This window comes from Fringilla coelebs, assembly GCF_963513975.1.
Source record: "Fringilla coelebs genome assembly, chromosome: 8".
NCBI classification, from domain to species: Eukaryota; Metazoa; Chordata; class Aves; order Passeriformes; family Fringillidae; genus Fringilla; species Fringilla coelebs.
The window spans coordinates 23,406,259-23,426,604 of record NC_140066.1 but is presented as its reverse complement, the minus strand read 5'-3'; the positions used below and the strand labels follow the sequence as shown (position 1 = coordinate 23,426,604).

The following is a 20,346-nucleotide window of genomic DNA, read 5'->3' as shown; positions in this document are numbered from 1 at the left end:
CACTGGTAAAGAGGCCAAGCACTGGAACTAGAGCAACATCAGCCTGTCTCCACAATGCAGACTGGGAGCTCATTACACAGCTGAACCTATGGTTCATGCTCAGCACAGTCCCAGCTGTGAATCAGGCTGGGCTCAGAACTCACACCACTGAGTGTAGCTTCTGTAGCCCCAGCACAGAAACCTATCTAGCTCCAGCTAGATAAGCTGCATTCAGTGGCAGCCAGCAGAGAGTAGCACCTCCCCAAGGCAGCTCTTCCAAGCTAAGTCCACAGCATCCAGTGGTCACCTGTCCTACTGCAGTCTTGGGGCCCTTATCAGTCCCTGCTGTAGTGGCAAAGCCAGGCCAGGATGTGAAAACAGCCCTAAGAACTGAAGGCAAGCCTTGCTTTGAAGTTTAATGGATTTATTTTGTTACTGGTTTGTACCTCAAGGCAGTCCCTTATCTGCCCAAGAGGGCAGCTCACAAAAGTGGTAGAAGCAAGAAATACCTTAGCATCTGCAGTGTACAAAGGGTGGAAAGACTCCTCTGCTCCAGGAGCAGCCAAGGTTTTTTGGGGTCACACTGTCTCTGAGGCCAGAGCAGCTAAAAGTCCCACCAACAATAAGAGGCAGGATGCTGGGGCACCTTTGTGTTGAGCCTGAGGGAAGGGAATGGAAGGGTTTCTCCCATTTCTTACTGGAATAGGGTTGCATCTCTCCAGTAGGAGCTGTTTTTAAAAATCAAAGTCCTTCTTTTGTCTCTCTAATGGCCTAGCACACTTGTCCCCCCTCCTCCACTGACGCACAGTTTACTGCATTCTGCATGTTAATAAAAGGCACTACACAGCACAAAGTCACTGCTCCAAAGCTCACCTCCAGCTCCAAATCTCCTTGCTGCAAAGCTGATCAGACCTTGGAGCCTGTTCAGACCCATTCAGTCTGGCACATTGCATAAAGCAGTTTGGGATGTTAGTAAATAGTAGGGACATTTCTCTGATAAAACAAAAAACAACAAAAGCAACAACAACTTAAAAGAGGACAATAGCTAAACCAGAGAAAACTCCCATCAGCTAAGCAAACCAGCAATTTGCCAATTCCAAAAGATTTTTTATATAGATTCTTTCCAATTTCACCTGGTGCAGCTCTGCTCTTTCTATTTAAATGATAAAATCTGTTTCAAGCCATTAGTCATGAGTAGGTGTCTGTAATGAGACCATGAAAACCAACATCCCTGCCTCATTTGCAAAGACACGATGACTTTAAATTAAGGTCTTGCCTTGGTGATCCCTCCTTAGCTGGAGTTTCACATTCCCACTACTATGTGCAAGACAACACCAGCAGGCTTGAGACCTTCTACCCCAAAGCTCACTGCCTTTCAGAAGTGAAGCACCATTATGCCAAGACCATTATAAAGTATTTCTCAAGTCCTCACAACACTTTATATTAATGTAAGAGATTAGGGGGATTTACTGCGGTAGCACCTAGCACTGACAGTACTCGGCATTTCAAAAATATCAAACGCAGACATTGACAAGAGGCTCTTAACACCACTGCCAGCAGTGCTAAAAAAAGACAAAGCATTTGGTATCTGCCAGTGGTTTTGCTACTAGTTATGGAAACCAGAACAAACTGAATAAACCCTGACATCAATGGCTCGGAATTAAAACACTTTAGAGTGCCTAAAACCAACGACACCCTTTTGTGTCTTTCTATTTTCACAAGTCACTTGTGGAACCCCCTTGAGCAGCACTGCAGGTTAGTCCCTCAGAGCCTCACCAGGTAACAGAGGCCATTTGGAGTGGGGTGGCAAGGAGGAGCATTCAGCAACTGAGCTATGACCTCAGTGGCCTGAACAACTGGATTGCAGCTACTGGGAGTGCTGGGTTAGTGGCTGGATCTTAAAGGTCCTTTCCACCACAAAACAATTCTATGATTCTCCTGAGTTACAAAGGTACTAGAGTGTGGAACAAGCCAAGTATTACACTCATTTGTCACAATTCCAAAAGTGATAGAGTTGTCCTGTTTTTCCATCACAATCTTTTCTGGCTCCCAGCACTTTCCATCTTCAATTACCAGACATAAAACAGGTGTTCACAGCAGTCTCTCATACTGAACTTTACCTCCATTTTTGAGATGACATAATGTCCCCACTGTGGCTGGGAAGAAAGAGGGGCTTCTACTAAAAAAAACCTACAGAAATGTTCCTGACTAACAAGCATTATCAGTCCTGCGTGTCTGACATCTCAATTTTAAGACCCTTCAAGAGGAAATCATGGAGAGAAAAAATGCCAAAGAGAAAACAAGACCTCAGTGAGCAATTTTCTAACTGGCACAAGACTTGATTGGCATGCAAGGCACCACAACACATTCCTACTCAGAGAAGATTCAACCCAAATTAAAGAGTTCCTCTCACTTTAGCCTTTCCTGAAAGCTGTGCTACATTGCTATCAGGCAGAGAGCTGCCTTCTTACAAACAGCTGCTCTTTCACCTCCAGAAAAGGGCAGATGTGAGACCCCACCTAGACCATTCATGCTGTGTTTCCATCCGTTCTGTTTGTCTGCACCTGCTCTTCCAGAGCAACTCGTGTGTTGCTGTTTCCTCACTGCCTTGACCCTGTGCTCTACAACTGCTTATGCCAGAAAACATTTTGGGAGCTTCTCAGATCAGATATGGCACTGAGAAAGTCTACTGCCTCCAACATATTAAGCACAAGGCAGTCCAATCATCTGGAAAGTAGAGATAAGCCTATGAATTCATTTCATAAAAGGCTATTTTGCCCTTTGACTCAAGAATGTACCAAAACCTCTTTGAAGACATGGGAATAATCACTTGCATGGAAGAGCTAAAATTACATTGGCAGTTAATGGCCAACCCCATCTTTTTGACTGTGCAGCATATTTCAGCCCCTTAAAGGATGTGCAGGGAGGAACCAAATGTGTTGAGAGACAGAATACCACAAAACAACAAATTAACACTGAAGTCAAGTTTAACAAATTAGCAAGTGAGGAAAGATGCCAATAACTAGCTAAGACATTCCCTGCTTCATGGTGAGGAACTACAGCAAGGTCAAAACAGCTAATGACTGGGAAGGATTCTGAGTTTGCCTTGGCAAGGAAATGCCTTGCAGAAGGCACTGAGGATCCCATAGTGTTTACAGACTGAAGTGGCTCATTGTTTGTTTGCCCCTGGGAACCTCCCACTCTTTGCTAGAGAGAATACGGGATGGAAAAGGTCTTAACCCACTATTTCTGATAAGGACATTGGATAAACCCCTAAACATTGGATAAATCCCACAACAGTCAGCAAGGCAATTCCATGAAGTCTTACAAATACACTTGCCTAGACCAGAAACCTATATATCCATACTGTGGTTCCTGGAAATCTCTAGGGCTGAGAACATACAGTGGCATTAACAGCCTACCCTTAAAACAATCCCACATCCATCATTTTCAGGGCCCTACAAATCCCCCCAGCATGTAATATTGTTAAAATTAATGCTTGCAAATAAAAAAGGAGAAAGTCCTGAAATGACAGACTTAAAATAGTAATAAATGGACATTAGTAATTAACAAGGTAGTAAAGGCTTCAATAGGATTAGGAAAAGAAGAAGATAGAGCAAAATCTCTTTCAGCTGATTACTTAGCTACATTTAAGGATATTAAAATATAAAACTAACTAACTAAATAAATAATCTAACACATGAACAGGGTGTCATGTGTTAGAACTTGGCTTCAGGTGAATTTGAAACAAAGCAGAGCAGCTGGAAATCCCCCTTCAGACAAAGCTATGTCAGACATACCTGTCTGATCAGCAGGAGATTACCACAGAGGAGTGTAAGTAGCCATACAAGAATCTAGAGAAAGACTGGGGTCTGAGAAGGAAATCTTAATTAAAAGGAAAGTCTGACCCTTAAAATTCTAAAAACAAATGCTTCCAGTAAGGAAATATAAGTCTCCTGAAGCTACTGGAATAACTCAAAGGAGAAAATGACCAGTCCCAAATGTACTATCTGTGTGTGGACACACAATCTAAATGTCAGCATTAAATATTTGCATGTGGTACACTTCAAAAGACAGGGCTATAAAGGATGGTGGATTCTGTGTAGAAAATATTTAAGGAGAGCAGAGAAATGGGTAATTAAGTGAACACACAAGTTAAAACAAAGGTACAGCTGGAAGGAAAAACAAAAAAGGAAAGAGACTGCAGCAGCCAGAAGGCAAGCTTGATCCCTCCCCTTCCCACACACACGCTGAACAGCTCACACAACGAAACCAGCAAATTCTCTTAGCCCACAAAAGCCAGACCCTGGGCTTGATCTGGGCCAACTACCAGTATGTCTCATGTACTTACAGCCACTGACAGAGGGGAAACCACAGTCCAAACACACAGACCTGAGCTTACTAGCACAGCTGAAAGTGGAGGCAAGAAGTCTCCATCCCTCTCCTCCTTGTGCAGCAAATTGCAGAGTGCTGAATAAACACCCTGGGACCACACACTCCCTCACCACAGTGACATCTCCCTTATTTCTCTGCAGTTCATCTGGGGCCATTATTGCTTTATTTTGTTTTATATTCTCCCTATGCTGAGAGAAAGCATGAAGGGAGGAAAGAAAAAAGAGAAATCTGTCTGCCTTTCAACTTCCTAATCATCTTCCTCAAAATGCTTCATGCATCAGCACTGATTTCATTATCTGCCTGCTGCTAGGGATTTTATTTAAAGAATAACACACAAGGAAGAAAGGATTTAACCTGACCTCCCTGAACTGCTGGGGGATGAATACTACAGAGAGCTGACAGTGAAAAGCTCATTTCCTTTCTCAGACTAACTCAAAGACTATGCAAAATTCCCGTCTATCCAAGCCTCCAGTTTTAAATTGGGCTATCAAAGGCTTTTCTTTTTTAGAGGCCTGGGTTGATGTAATCAGTGTATCATCAATGAATGAGGATTGATAACACAAGCCATCATAAAGCATAGCTATGGATACAGTGACTCTCAAAGGCAGAACAGTACGGAAAACTGAGTAAATTAAAACCAACGTTCTTCTATCCAGCTATACCAAGAAGAGAATAGAAACCAGTAGGGGCCACCTTTTTCTCCCCCACTGCATCAGTACAGCATTGATCCTAAGTCTTTGGGGTTGTTACATATTACAGATCAAGTAGGTAACTAAATGAAAAGGTTAGTGGGAAACATGGAAAGGTATAATAAAGAAATAGCAAAAATATCATGGACAGAAGGAGAAGTGAATTGCAGAGCAGGATACAGTCAGGACCTTCTAGCACACACAAGTATGGGATCCCATCCAATGGAAGGGGCAACCCAAGGTGACTTAAATGAAGTCTGTCCTGGACTGCATAAACAATTTCTTCTCCAGAAGGTCCAGAGCTGTTGATGCAGCTGTATCTGGGATGATTCCCCAAGCTCTCATTGGCAGCTCTACATTTTGTCCACCACATGCTCCTGCAGAGCCATTTATCTCTCTAAGAGTGATTAATGTATAATTCTGATATTTTATTTTAGGAAATAGGCCATCTCTTCCATTCCTGAGACCACTCACAGTAGCCTATTTTCAAAAAGCCAGGTTTACAAATTTATGCAATACAAGCAGAACATGAAGATAGCAAACCAGGGCAAATTAAGGAAGGGAAACCTAACACAATCACTCTCTATTAAAAACCTCTGCTTTTTAAAATCGAACCCAACTGAATTCAATTACCCTAGAAAATTTTTACCAGTTGCTGTCAGAGCTCTAGGTCCCCAATATCACCAAAAGAAAACCATCAAACTACGCTCAACAGTCCTCTGATAACTAAGTTTGCTGCCAAAAACTTCCTGTCCCATTTTAAATGCCAGCATCCTCACAGTCCAAATACACTTGCTGACAATGCTGAATATTCTTCTTGTTTGTACCCATCCTTCTACATCTGCACGACCAAAATCTCTCTATGTGGTGGTAAAACTGGCTAAAGCAATTTTTGCTTTTCTTTCTCTCACCCGCATCTGAACAAGGAACATGAAATTCCCACTTGCATCTCCTACTGCTGCCACATCATCAGTCCCAGGGAGCACAAGGTACTCCTGAACACCCACATTCCAGAGGTCAACCTGAGAAAAGGCCACGGCATGCCTGGCTTACCTGGTCCTCGGAGAGCTGTGATATGTGATTCACTGCAGCATAAGACTCTATCTTCGGGTTGAAGTGATTGATGATGGCTCTGAAACAAAAGAGGGAAATTTTCAGAGGTCTCAGGAACAGCTTAGAGATGCAGCAGAAATTCCCTGCCTGAGTAGGTGCCCATGGAGCCAGTCCTGCAAGAAATTCCTCCCTCACCACAAAGTAGTGTTTGCTGTGCTGAAAGTACACTCCCTGCTGAGGCCAGTGCAGATCCTGACACAAGCTCGCTGGAAGCTGCAAGCACAGGCACTGTCCTACACATGGGTGCATTTGTCCTAGCAGATACTGGCCTGTGCTTCCTGCTCTGGCAGGGGGAATTGCTGGGAACAGGCTGCAAATTGCTTTGTTGATCCAGCAGAGCCACAGCAAACCTGGCCATCACTGCCCCATCCTGCTCAGGAACTGCAGCCCCTCAGCATGGCCTGACATTTTGTGAAACTCTGTTGCCTGATATGATGAATCTGATGTTTTATTGCTTTGGATTTTCACTCCATTTAAAATGTTGTGGCTGGCTGACTTGTAGTCATCCATCACTACAACCACTACATTTTGAATTCTTACCATATTGACTTCAGTCCTCATCTCCAGTTTAGATCATTAGAGGTAACTTATGTCACTGTCCCAAACACAGCAGCAAACACTGGTCAGTCCTACTCTTCTGCCTCATTTCTCTCACTAGCTGCACCCATCTGCACCAGTCCCTTTCCCTTCTGGATGGATCTAGAAGCAGATGTGAGAAATCTGAAATTGAAAGTAAAATAACAATTGGGGAAAAAGCCCCCACCAAACTGCAGCTGGAGCATTTCCTTGGCCTTCCTTCTGCTTGTCAGATGCTGCTGCGAAGATAAATGGCAGGACAGAAAAGACTTCCTGGAACAGAGTTTGCAACTGCTCTAGCTGGGATATTACTCACGAGCCCCCCTGCTGAGGTAAATATTCATCATGGGAATAGGACATGTCAGAACTCAGCACAGATGACTTCTGACTGTGCCTGGAGAACACTTGCTCAGCCAGATTACACTGCAGCAGCAGTCAGGGCTTCCACTCTCATGTTCATCAGCATGAAAATTCACTCCAGTTCTCTCTGTTGTATTCTAATGGGTTCCCTCCCCCCCATTCCTCCACCTGCAGGAGGACTTTCAGCTGCTTTCTCCAGACCTCATTACAGCTAAGAGCTTGTGCCCTAGCCTAGGAATATGTGACATGCAGTGGTGCCAGTCAGAGCAGGTGGATAAAAGCCGACCTAGAAGCATCCTTACTTCTTTAAATGCACAGATAAAGAGTGTGGAAGGTGTGGAGAGAGGAAGTGGGGAAAAAAACCAAAACAATACAACCCAAAAAAACCTCCAACCCAAACAGAATCTGCAATTCAGAGACGAAAAGAATTGTTTCAGTTGTAGGGGGACCTGTAAAGCTCACCTAGCACAACTTCTCTGACATGAGCAGACATATCTTCAACAAGATCAGGTTGCTCAGAGCTCCATCCAACCTGACCTTGAATGTCTCCAGGGATGGGTCATCCACCCAGTTCCAATGTCTCACCACTCTCATTGTTTAAAACTTATTTCTCATATATAATCTATATCAACTGTCCTAGTTAAAACCATTATCCCTCATCCTGTTGCAACAAGCTCTGCTAAAAAGTTTTTCCTCGGCTTTCCTGTAAGTCCCCTTTAAGTACTGAAAGGCTGCAATAGTCTACCCACAGCCTTCTCTTCTCCAGTCCTCTCAGTATGTTTTCATGGAAGGGTTTATCCCTCTGAACACTTTCATAGCCTCCCCTGCACTGGCTCCAACATGGCCATGTCCTTCCTGTGCTGAGGACACTAGAGCTGGACACTGCACCCCAGGTGGGGTCCCAGTGAGCAGAGCAGCAGGACAGAATCATCTCGCTCACCCTCCTGGCTGTGCCACCTTCACTGCAACACTCCCAGCCACACCTCATCACACACCAGGTGCAGTCAGCACAGAGGGCCAGTCACCCTGCGGCTGCTCCCACGGCATCCATACACACTTGGCACAGGGGGACTCCTGCCTTCTCACCTACCTTGACACTTACATCCAGAAAACCAATTCAGCAGTGCCTCTACCAGGCTTTCCATAACCCCTTCCCTCTGGAGAAGGACAAACACACAAGTGGAGACATGCCCAGCCTCTTATCATTTCAGTGTGACCATAGTCACAATCACACTGTCCATTACCCAGCCTCTCCAACACTCTGGCTTTCAACTGCAAGTTTCATGCCTGGCTGGAGTTGTATCTATACTCCTACAGGACACATTGCAAGTTATTGAAAGAAAATGGAACACAGACATACAACAACTTAACTTCTGGCTTGACAGAAGGTTTGGCAGCTCAGAGGGGTTCAGTGCACTCACATGGTTCCAACATTTACCAGGGAACAGATTTAGCACTCATTTGTACCCACTGCTGTGAAGCACTTCAACATGGGCTGCCTGCTCACAAGTCCCTGCTTGGAGCTGAGCTAGTGGAGCGGCACCTGCAATCACAGCTGGGATTCACCCAGTGAAAGCAAAACCAGCAACCAGCCACTGCAGTGAGAATCGACAGACATTAAGGAAGGAAAAGAATTCAAGCCTTCTTCCTCATTTCCCAAAAGGTGTATGAACAACTCCTCAGTGATTAAATGAAGTTCAGCTGTTTAATTTGTTTTAACTACGCAGAACTCCTCCCCAACCTGACCATCTGCAGAGCTATCTTCCTGAACTCACAGGCAGCCTGGGGCAGAGAAGCATGAAGAGCTTGGATTCAATCCTGGCTCTGTGTAGCCAGGTTCTTACTGCCCAACACACCCACCAGGGCCAGGCTTTGCACATGGTGCAGCGCCTTCTCATCTGCTATGAGAAATTCCATTTCTATCCAGGCCAAAAAACACCTTTCTGCATCAGCTCCTCTCACACACCTCTGCTGTTCTTCCATCTCTCAAAATATATCTTGTCCCTGCAGCATGTTTTTGGCAACTGGCCTCCTGGGATAGTCACTGATTAACAGCTGGAATTCACATTGCAGAGATGCCTCTTCAATTTGATCCTGGAGAAAATGGAAGACCAGAACTTTGAAACGCCGTGTTATTGACAGAAGAACCAGTGGTTCTGCCACCATTAGTTCCCACACCAGCACATAACAGCTGATCCTTGGCAATGATTTATTTTTACACTGTGATTGCCTCAATTACTGCCATACCAGCCAGTAGCTTTGAGGAGGGGGAAGGGAGCAGTTAAAGCACTTAGAAAAGATTTGTAATTATGTGTTCCACTGAGATCTTCATATTGATCATGGGGGAAAAAAAAGAAAACCCTTGTGTTTGGTATTCATGAAACGTGAACATCTTCAACACATTTGTAAAGCAAGGAAATGGTGAAGTGTCAACTGAAAGACAAAATGCTGCAGTTCCCACACAGCCTTCCACAGGATGTGCACTTACATGTTTGCACACTGCCAAGTCCCTCGGTGGGGCTGGCTGCCATGTGTCACACAAATTTCACAGCACCTGTGGGACACAATTCTCCAGGGACTGAGAGATGACACTTCAGCCACACTGCCTCCTCTGACAGATCCACAGTTCAGCAGTGAACTGACAAGAGGAGACTCTCACTGGGCAAAGGAAAGATGCTGAATAAGCAGAAGGTTCGGGAATTAAAAAACTGGCTCCCAGTGTCTTGTCTTGAGATTAATGCTTAGTGCTCTAAGGCAGATCACAAGCCACCTCTACATTCTTTATTCCTCAATCTCCTGGGGAGAGATGTTGATCTCCCAGTAAATACACAAGGCATACCAGGGGTCTCCAAAAAACACACATCTCACATCACTTCTTCATGCAGCTCTTCAAGCTACCTACACACCATGATGCCAGAAACAAGCAGAGACACATATTGAATGAACCTACATATTTCTCAGGATAAACAACCTAGGACACTTGAATTTATGTGTCTTTGCATTTATTGCATATTTACTGTGTTCAGTTAATTCTTCATGAAAAAGAGAATGATTGCAGGAAAAATCACCCTAATTTAGAAGCCTCAAAGTGAAGATGAATCATTTATTTGTACTTGCTGTATTAATCATGTTATTAGACAGTAAAAGCAGGTCCCACTGTAACAGGTGTTGTACCAATCCAGAGTGGTAGAAAGCCTCTGTCCCAGGGGCTAAGGATCTCAAATGCAAGAGAACAGGGAAAGCACAGAAAAGCTCATTGGCAACAGAATATCTAACAGCGCTGCTCCTTACTGAGCATCACAAAACAATTCAGCTTGAGATAAACCGTGGACAGAAAAAACACAAGAAGTATACTGAAGGAAGAAGCAGAGAGATAGGAAAAAGGAGATAGAAGGGCAGATAGGATCAGGATACACAGAAGTGAAAAACTGCAGAACAGGGAGGATCAGAGAAACAGCAACTGATCCCAGGGCAGTCTGTCCTCTGCAAACTGGAAAGCTCCAATTGCTGGAATGTTTCTACTTTGGCTATTCTTGAGGCTGCAGAAATTGGCCAGTCCTGAAGTGACTGTTACTTGCCCTTTCTCCCTCAAAAACACATATGCTGGAAGGTGAGAGGCAGAAGAATCTCCAGAAGAATCTCCATGTGGGCTCTACTGATTTTTTGTTCCCCAAATAGGGACATGACACTGTGGCTCTCACCTAGAGCTATGGTGAGAGAAGGAATCCCCCAGGTAAGCTGCATTCCCCTCCCCTCACAGTGCTCACTGCAACAGGACTTGCTTCTGCAGTGGCTGCAGTAGCTCTCCAGACAATAACATTTAAAAACTTAGGTTTATAATCTTTTAAAACTGCTTAGAGTTACTCCTTGATAAAGAGAAACAACCAGTGCTGCCCTGCAGAGAGGTCCAGAGTAAAAGAACTTCTGAAGGCACAAATTCTGCTGACTGGAAAGGGCTCCTATGAAAAGTAATATGGCATGCATGGAAAGAAAAGGTTTAATTAATTCCTGAGTTTAATTCACCACTAGTTGTGACATCAGGTGTGAGAAGTGAAATGCACCAGCAACACAAAGGCACTGGTCCCACAATTAACAGATCTTCCAGCCCAGGTGACCCCCCCATGGGAAGGAAGGCACCTCACCCTCCTTAACCTCACAATGAGCTGGGCTGGGTCCAATGTGCAGGGAAAGCAAAATCACTATGCTCAGGCAGGCAGCATTTCTTCAGCACGTTTTCTCTGACCTCCAGACTCTCCCCATCAAGTTATTGCAGATGAGCTGTCTAATACCCACTCTTGCCTGACAGCAGCTACATTGCCAGTGTCCCATAAGACAACACTGTCCTCTTATCCTGAGCAACAAAGTAAAGCACTGTGGAGGTGCTGAAAGTAGGCTAAGGGAAGAACAGAAAGGCTGCAAAGCTTATTATAGAGATGGGAATGCTGAGCCATCATTTGCTGCATGAACCTGGCCTTTGCACCTACTTCACAGGTCCAGCATGCAGTGCCTGACAAAGTATTCTTGTGGATTCCCAAACATTTCTTGCACAATAAAAGTAACAGCACAAGTTCACTTCTTCCTACACTGCGCTAGAGTGGAACAGAAAAGCAGCAGCTCTTGGTTGGTATTTACCCCTTCCCAGGAAATCAAGGGTGACCTTATACTCACTGCAGACATTCATTTGCTCATCTGCTCATGCCAGCACAGCGCTCTGGGCAGCAGGGAGTGCATCTCAGTCTGCACTGAGTAAAACTGAATGCACGGCAAAGGCAGCCAGTTCACTCACCCTCTGCAATGACAACTGGCACGATACGAGATGGACAAATACTCCAGCAGACTCTAGGCTTCATCCATTATGAAGGCTAGGAATAGGCAAGCAGGAAAGGGCATAGTTGTCTTTCATCATACTCCACAAGCTGCTTTACTACAAAAAGGAGGCCTGAGATGAAGTAGTTGTTGTTCAGGAACAGGAATCAATAAGTAAACAGTTTCTCTGTGATTTGCCACAGCAGCTCCCTCTCCCTCTCACACCTCTTAGTTTCTCCTTTATGAAATGGAAATAAGATCAATCACTTCCACAAAGTGTTTTACCCAAGGTGGTAAGACCCAGTGTTCTACTATGAGGTATGCTGGAAACTGTTCAAGCACAAGGCAGCAAGTAAATGACACACAATACAGAGATCAAAATGAACACAAACCCTCTCTCCTTTTCTCCCATACATGCCACCATAACCATGGTTGCTGAAAATTTATGTAAGGCTTCCAAGCCAATCTCCCTGCAGCAAGCTGTGTCTTCTTCCTGCAGCAAGTGCTGTTTGGGGCAAGGATCTTGCTGACATTGCTCTCATAGGAACTCCCAGAACTCCAGATAATAAAACCCCATCTGTTCCATGCCTGCAACAATTAGATTGAGTTGCTCCATATGTACAACCCCACATGGCAGGAGGTGAGAGGGTGAGAGGGTTTAGATTATTTTAACACACATCCATGAAGCATTGCTATGAAGTACACATACCTACCATACCTAAGCTGTCTGCAGCAATTAAAAGCAAGCAAACTCCCTGGAACTGTGCACCAAATTCCTCCTTCTACTATGGTTTAACTCCAGTCTGTTAAATTTCTTTTGCTCCTACAATTTAATGAGTACTGACATTAAGCTGAAAGTCCACAACTCACAGTGGGAGGCAACTCCCAGACACAATAATAAACTGCAGGGAAGAATCCAAGACAAAAGGATATTTTAGTCAAAAGCATTTGCTTTAGAGCTCACTGAAAATATCCGAGTCAGCACTGCAGCAATTTCAGAGGAGAAGCAACTGCTACACCTGTTCAATTCTGCCATCCTGAAAACTATTGATCCCAATGACAGCTTCCATGGCAGAGGGAGATACATGGTCTATTTATGTAATAAGGAGGGGACAAAAGAGTGCACACACAGCAACTGAGCTTCTCACATTTCTCAGCATGGTTTCACCAAGCTCCATTCTGCAGGGGCAGAAGCAGATGATGCGCTTTCTGAACCACCAGGCAGCTACACAGTGCATCTTGACACTTCAGTGTTTGCTGGATACTAACCCTGTATCACCACAGCTGCAGGATATGCTGATTTTCTCTTTTTACAGTCCATGTCTATAAATTTAAGTCAAGCAAATCAAATACCTCACTTAACTTCTATTTGTCTTCTTAACAAGGAAATCCTCATGGGTGAGCAGTTAACTCATCTTTTGGAACAGCTGCACAACCTCCCCTGAGACTACAATTTAGGGAATTTATCCACTCACCTATTTTCATGCAGCCAGTGCATCACTGGAAACTAATCTAAGAAGCATTTCTGTTCCCTTTGCTCAATAAGTAAGCATCAGAATTCTCAGGTATACATAACCAGTGGCACTGATAGTTTAAGTGGTATGAATGACAAAATAAAAAATATTACCTAGACACAGAGAGTGAAAATATCAACTGAAGCACAGGGCACCAGACTGATCTGTGTTCCTGCTCATCTCCCAGTCTGTGACTGCTCTACAACAAAGCTATCCCTTGATAACAAATATATTTCTCATCTCAAACATGTAATTTATGAGAGATCAAATGACATATTTTATGGCACATTTCACTGCTACAAAACAGCTGGCTAGTAGTAGTGAGAGTGTGGCGAGAGTTAACATTTACCAAAGTAAAGACATTAAAAAGCCAACCCTTCATTACACCTCAATTCCAGAGAGCAGCAGTTAACTATAGCTGCTCACCTCCGACTACAAACAGAGCTGGAGCTGTGTGATGGAATAGAGAAACTCTGTGCTCAGGCCACCAGCACTAAAATCTGCAACTCACTCTAGCATGTCCCAGGTGTGAGAGCCAACCACGATTTATGTCAGCATGCTGGATGATTTTAGGCACAATGTCTGTGCTTCATCCACATCTGTGCTACCAATTTTGAAGCTGACTTTGAAAATGAGAAGTCCTTCTTTGAAACTTCCTTAATATATGCTTTTAAAAAGCACCTACTGCCCTAGGGCTGTGGTCCTGGCTTACCATCTGCACAGAGCCATAACAAGCATTATTAATATAAAAGTAAGTTTTTCAGAACCGTAACAACCTTTTCTGCACCTGTTTCCCAGTTCTTTTACCTCATATACATTCCTTTGTCCAAAGTCCTTCAGCTTACTAAACAAGTACAATCCACAGGCCAAATAGTGTGTGGTACTTTTAGTATCCAAACACTCTGTGATGCAAACAGGGTTATAGTCTCTTATAGCCAGTTGGTGTAGAACAGTGAAATGGGTTGCAGAACACTGCTTTAACATCAAATACAGCCCTTCAGCCACACCAGCTTTTAACTCCCATGTACAAGGCAACCTGCTCTCTAAAACAAACAGCAAGGTATGAGGAAATAATTCATTCAGAAGGCAAGGAAAAAAATAAAAACTAAACAAGATAAAAAAAGGGGGGGAAGCACATTTGACAGTAGTTCACCATACACGTTTGCATGGCTACCTTCTCTGGTTAGGACCTGAAGTAAAGCATTATGGCAAATATTTTTTCTCTGCAAGTGCTGTAAGTGGGTCAGCATCTACCCATTGCTTCATAATTCAGGTTACAGGATGGCATCCAAGCCTCCTGAGACACAAACCTCATCACAAAACCTCAAACAGAATCTAAACCTGAAGTTTTGAAATTATGTTTAGTATCTTCCTCAGTATTTAATCCCAGGATGTTTAACTTTGAGGAAAGCCTGGATTACTGGATACTGCATCTAGCACAACATACCGTACAGATGCACACACCAGCTTCCAAACACATCAAGCTAAGAATGAAAGTTTACAAGTCATCCCACTGGGACCTTTTAAAGCTCTCTGAGAAAGGCTCTGAGTAGGCTGCTACTTTAATTAACTTAGTGAAAACTTGCCATCAACCCTGCATTATCTCGAGCGCACTGGAAACGATTCTTATTACCTCATTTTGTCAGGTGTGAGCCAGCAGGTACTGCCTGAGGTCCTGAACACACTGTTTGCAGGCTGTGGCAGCAAGACAAACCTCTCTCTTGAGGTCATGGAGCACAACCTTATTTTACTGACTCAGGGTAAAACCTGTGCCTGCAACAGAAGTCCCAGAGGGAAAGGAAGGCCCTGAAGCATCAGCGTTTGTCTGTATTGAGTGAGAAAAGGGTTAGAACAATGCAATCGAGTCGTGAAGTAGCTGGATATTAAATTACAGAGTGAGAAGAGGAAGGAACATTGTCTAAGCAAGAATCAGCTACAGTCAAAGCTACTTTGCAAAGGAAATTCAGATGAGTCCCACAACGATATTTAATTAACTTAATTACACCAAGTGTCAGCTATGGCTGTACCTGCACAGCCACGTAAATCAGGGTTCACAATATCAGCCTTTGAGACACTACCAACTACCATGCCAACCAAAACCCATTATTTACAGTCCAATCCTCTGAAAATACAAGATGCTGCAAACCTCACAATGTTTTTCTTGTCAGACAGGTGCAAATGAAAATCACATTTATTGAAAAATGCCTAGTGGAATTCACATCCTTCCAAAATCCAGGACCAAGACTGAAGCATGGATTCTGCTGACACCCCCAGACACACCTCAAGTGAATACCACATGCTCAACAAAGATGTCACCACACATCCCCTGGGACAAGGTGAAATTGGTTTTCAATGGCAAGGAAAGCTACAGTCAAACAGCATTACAGCTCAATGAATGGTACTCTTTTTAGGATATTTATTTCATGTCTGAAAGACTGGAGGACCTGTAGTTGATTAAGATTCTGTTTTCCTGAGACAGGGAACCTGGGTAATGGACCAGGTGCCCTGCTTATTTCATGTATACCCACCTTCTTCCCCATTTAATTGCCTTAACCTGACCCATGTCCCTGAAAGCCTAGCCTGCTCCATCCCAGTATTCACTCATCTCACAAGTATTTACACTACTGAGATCCCTACTCTCACTAAGAGCTGATGATCAGAAGCAAGTGATTTATTGACATTGATCAAGTCACCAGCTGAGTTACTGGCAACAAGCATGTTGTAAATCCATTGTACCTGCAGAGCAAAATGCCACAGATAAACCCAGCTGTGCCCACAGGCTCCCAGTTCCGGACCACAGGAGGACTGGAATCAACTCATCATAGCCCAGAGGACAAGGGGCAACATTTTTTTCAATCACCTGCCTCACCAAGGGTTTCCAGAATCACTTCAACAGTGCTGGGCTTTTCTGGGTTTCGCTTTTACTTCACCCATCCTTATCCTGCAGGGGATTTCAGGCAGATGTTGACAAAACCCTTTCAGCTGAATCGGCTGTTGAAGTGCAAATCTTTGGGAACATTTTCCCATGTCACAGAAGTAGAGAAATTCAGTTTCTTTTCAAACCACCCACTATCATCCCTGACATGTCTATACATGCTCACCACTCCCTTAAAGCTTTGGGTTTGTAATTTAGACATAAGCTTTTTTTCTGCTCTGTTCTTTGTATGGGTGCTATCAAAAGCAAGGCCAGTGAAGTGCATTTTCTATTTCAAAAGTGAAGTATGGTTCTCCAGTCTTAGAAGCAGCAACACACCAAACATTTCCAAGTTAACTGCTGATGTTTTCCTATCCATCAAGTCAAACAAAAAGCCCAACTCCTACAGTGTTCTGCTACTGATATATCTTTTCTGCTTTAGAATTTAAGTGTTTTTCAAGGCTCTTACAAAAACATAATGCAAAAAAAGGCCACATGATTTTTAACCAGTTACATGTGACATAATACAGGTGGCAGAGGATCTGAAAGATCTAAGGAAGGAGGCCTGGACTTTTCTCTATGGAAGGAGAGCTAAAGGTTTGCCTCTGCTTCTTCCTTATAATAGCTCATACACAGCAACACCCCAGGGAGATACATTAGTTCTAACCAGGGCAGTAACCCTGGATGGCTCAAGACAGTTTCTTTTTTAAACTTAAGCTGCACAATTCTTACACCAATAGTTCTAATTCAATATTCCAGGCTTTGACTCAACCTCTGAGTTGTGCAACACAGTGTTGCACAACTGTCTGTTTTATCCCCTTTTTTTTTAATTTTTGAAACACAAAGCATCCATGAATTCAGTTGGTGCTGAAAAGGTTTGTAGACACTCAGCAGTTCAGCAACCACACAAATAAATGTTATCCATAATCAAGTGAAAACGCAAGGGGAAAAAACCCCAAACTTAATGAAAAAAGCCACGTGTTGCAGTTTTTTGAAAAATAATTAATACCAAAAAGGAAGTCACCACACTTAGTTGCATTCATTTCTCTGAACTCTCTTTGATTCAGAGTTGCTCTAGTGAACAACTAAATCTAAGCATTAAAAGGCTGTTGAAATCCTGACCTGTCATTTCACATTGTCAAAAACGCAGTGTTGACTACTTGTCAGCTATTTGATTTTTCCTCAGTTCCTTTTAGCTCTTCCATTCAAAGACTGAAGGCAACACTTCTCTGGTGGTCCAACCACTGCAGCAGGCTGATTCCTACTCCTGTCCCACCTAACCACTCTTCTGTCAGCAGGCCAGGGGCCAGAATCTTTTCCCTGGTGTTGTGAACCAGCATTAGCAGAATCAGCCCAGCACTAGAAATGCTGGAGACAGGAGTGCTGTCATATGCCATGAAGGGAAAGCTGCCCAATTTAAGCGTTTTAGAAAACGTGGAGAAACAGGCATATCTTTAAAAAAAGGCATTCAGCACATATACAGGTCACTATTACAAAGTTTTAAACTGTCAATGATTACTGCATGCTTTTGTGACACTGCAGATTCCCTCACATTTAGAGAGAAAAAAAAATTGCACGCCTTCTTTCCCTTGGCTAGCATTCCTTCTGAGCATATGCATAATTACTTACTATTGATAGGCACACACTTAGAAATTTCTGACAACTTAACCCAGATCCAATGCTGCTCTAGCCTGACTGATACAGCATTTACTGCCAGGTAAAATCCTGTAAAAATCTTGCTCCAAAAACTTTAGTCCAATTTGCAGCAAAAAAATGTGTTAGAGCAACAGAAAGCAATCAGATTTGCTCATTGTTCACCTACCAAACCCTGTTTTCTCTTCATCCACACTGCTCTTGCCTAAGACATCTTTTTCCTGACTGTATTTAAAAAGCATTCTTTGCCAGCAGCTCTCCAGCTAAAGTAAGTTAGCTTGCGTGGCAAAATTTTCTCATCTGTTGCAAGACTCCTGAAGGAATTAAATCAGGAGAGTCATTAGAGAACTTTGATTATTCTTTTAAGTAACAGGTCAGACAATTACAGAACCCATTCAGTATCAAAGCAATTAGTTGTTCCTTTACAACCAGGGTGGGTTAGCCCTGGCTAGATGTCAGATGCCCACCAAAGACACTGTCTTTTCCTTTCTCAGCCGAACAGGTGAGAGAACATGTAACAACAAGGTTATGGGTTGATATAAGGACAGGGAGAGATTACTTACCAATTACCAACATTGGCAAAACAGACTCAGCTTGGGGAAGTTAGTTTAATTCACTGCCATCAAAATCAGGGACAGGTAACGAGGCTCCACACTCTTCCCCTGCTCCAGTGTGGATCCATCCAATGGGAGACAGTTCTCCAGGAACTTCTCCAATGTGAGTCCTTCCCACAGGCTGCAGTTCTTTGCAAACTGCACCAATGTGGGTCCCTTCACAGAGTGCAGTCCTTCAGGAACAGGCAGCTCCAGCATGGGTCCCTTCTGCAGGATCCTGCCCACAAGCCTGCTCCAGTGGAGGTTCCTCTCTCCATGGTACCACAGGTCATTCCAGGAGTCTGCCCCAGAGTGGGCTTCCCATGGGGTCACTTTTTGCCTCCTCAATTAAAATATCTCAGAAGCACTACCACCACCACTGACGGGCTCAGCCTTGGCCAGGAGTGGATCCACCTTGGGGCTGGCTGGCACTGGCTCCAGGGGACACGGGGGAAGCTTCTGGCAGCTTCTCAGAGAAGCCAGCCCTGCAGCCCCTCCACCAAACCCTTGCCACACAAACCCAACACAACAGGCAGCATGCACTCACTGAGCAATGGAGCAAAGTGAAATGGGCTGTGGCGTTTGATGCTAATGAGCAACAGCACTTAGCAAGAGCCAAGGCTTGACAGCATGCTCATTATTCAAGAATGGTAAAACTGTATAAACCTCTTCCTGGAAAAAAAATTAGATATGGAAAGCAGGAAAGTATATAAACCCAAACAAATAAAACAAAACCATGAATGCTACCTAAAGGGCAGAACTGCATTTGGATTCACAGACAAGCTGCATAATAATTAAATAAGGTGAACAAAATTTAAAAGGTTTTTTTCTTTTCCTTCCATATTTGTCCGTAAATTGAGATGATTCAAAACTTTGGACAAAATTCAAGATTTCAGTTCAATTTTGAAACACAAGGTTTGGGGTAAAAGCGGCAAACCTGCACGTTGAAAGCATCCAGCTATTTTAAAAAGTGAGGCGATATTTCAAAATAAGAATTGGCAAATATTGAAAAGTGTTTTGATTTCAGCTGTACACCGGAAAATGGCTACATCCCAGTTCTTTCCAAGCAATCTCTAAAATAAACCCACTGGCTCCAGCACAGAATATTTCCTTGCAAACTGCACGTAGACACAAAACATACCTACCAAGGACTAATGGTTTGCCTCCCTTTCTAGCAGGACTCCTCTTGCCACAGAGCTGGACTCTCATCTCAAGATCTGTGGATCTCTAAGCCTTCAGACACAACATCCCTGCATTCAGAGGAGATGTGCAACTGCTCTCTACAAGCTGCCGCCAGGCTCGTGGCAGGAAGCCAGAGGTGCTGGTAGCAGGCCCAAGTTTGGGGTGTATTACAGGCTGGCATGCCTGTTCCCTGCTCAGCATGTTCATCATTCTGCCTTAATAGAAGCCAATATATTTCCCCCGACCTTTACTTTCCACAGTTCTCAGAAAGCCTGAAAAATTAATATTCAGGCAACTTCTAAGTTTCATTCTGCATAGTGATGAACTGGGAGTGCCAGCAGGGAAACAAAGAACCTCTTGCCTCAATGCCCGTGGCACAGGAGAGCAGGAGTAAACAGAGTGCTTAACCTCTTGAATAGCAATGGCAAACCTGAGAGTTTGATTTGGTGCCCCAAAACACCTCTGCCATTATACAGCAGACAGAATTAGGGGGTAGCATGAAAAGAGTGAAGACAGACTTGCAGCCCGTGCAGATTCTCTTCAGTTACATGCTGGGGCAGCTACTAAAGGCT

General features: G+C 43.8%; 1 protein-coding gene across 3 annotated transcripts in view; it reads right to left on the bottom strand.

Moving 5' to 3' along the window:
* Positions 1 to 20,346, bottom strand: part of ARMH3 (armadillo like helical domain containing 3) — a 123,642-nt gene that overhangs the window by 27,768 nt on the left and 75,528 nt on the right. For all 3 annotated transcript variants that reach the window (XM_084210677.1, XM_084210675.1, XM_084210676.1), the window contains one exon: positions 6,117 to 6,195. In XM_084210677.1, the coding sequence (XP_084066803.1) occupies positions 6,117 to 6,195 (79 nt within the window). The remainder of the gene's footprint in view (positions 1 to 6,116; positions 6,196 to 20,346) is intronic.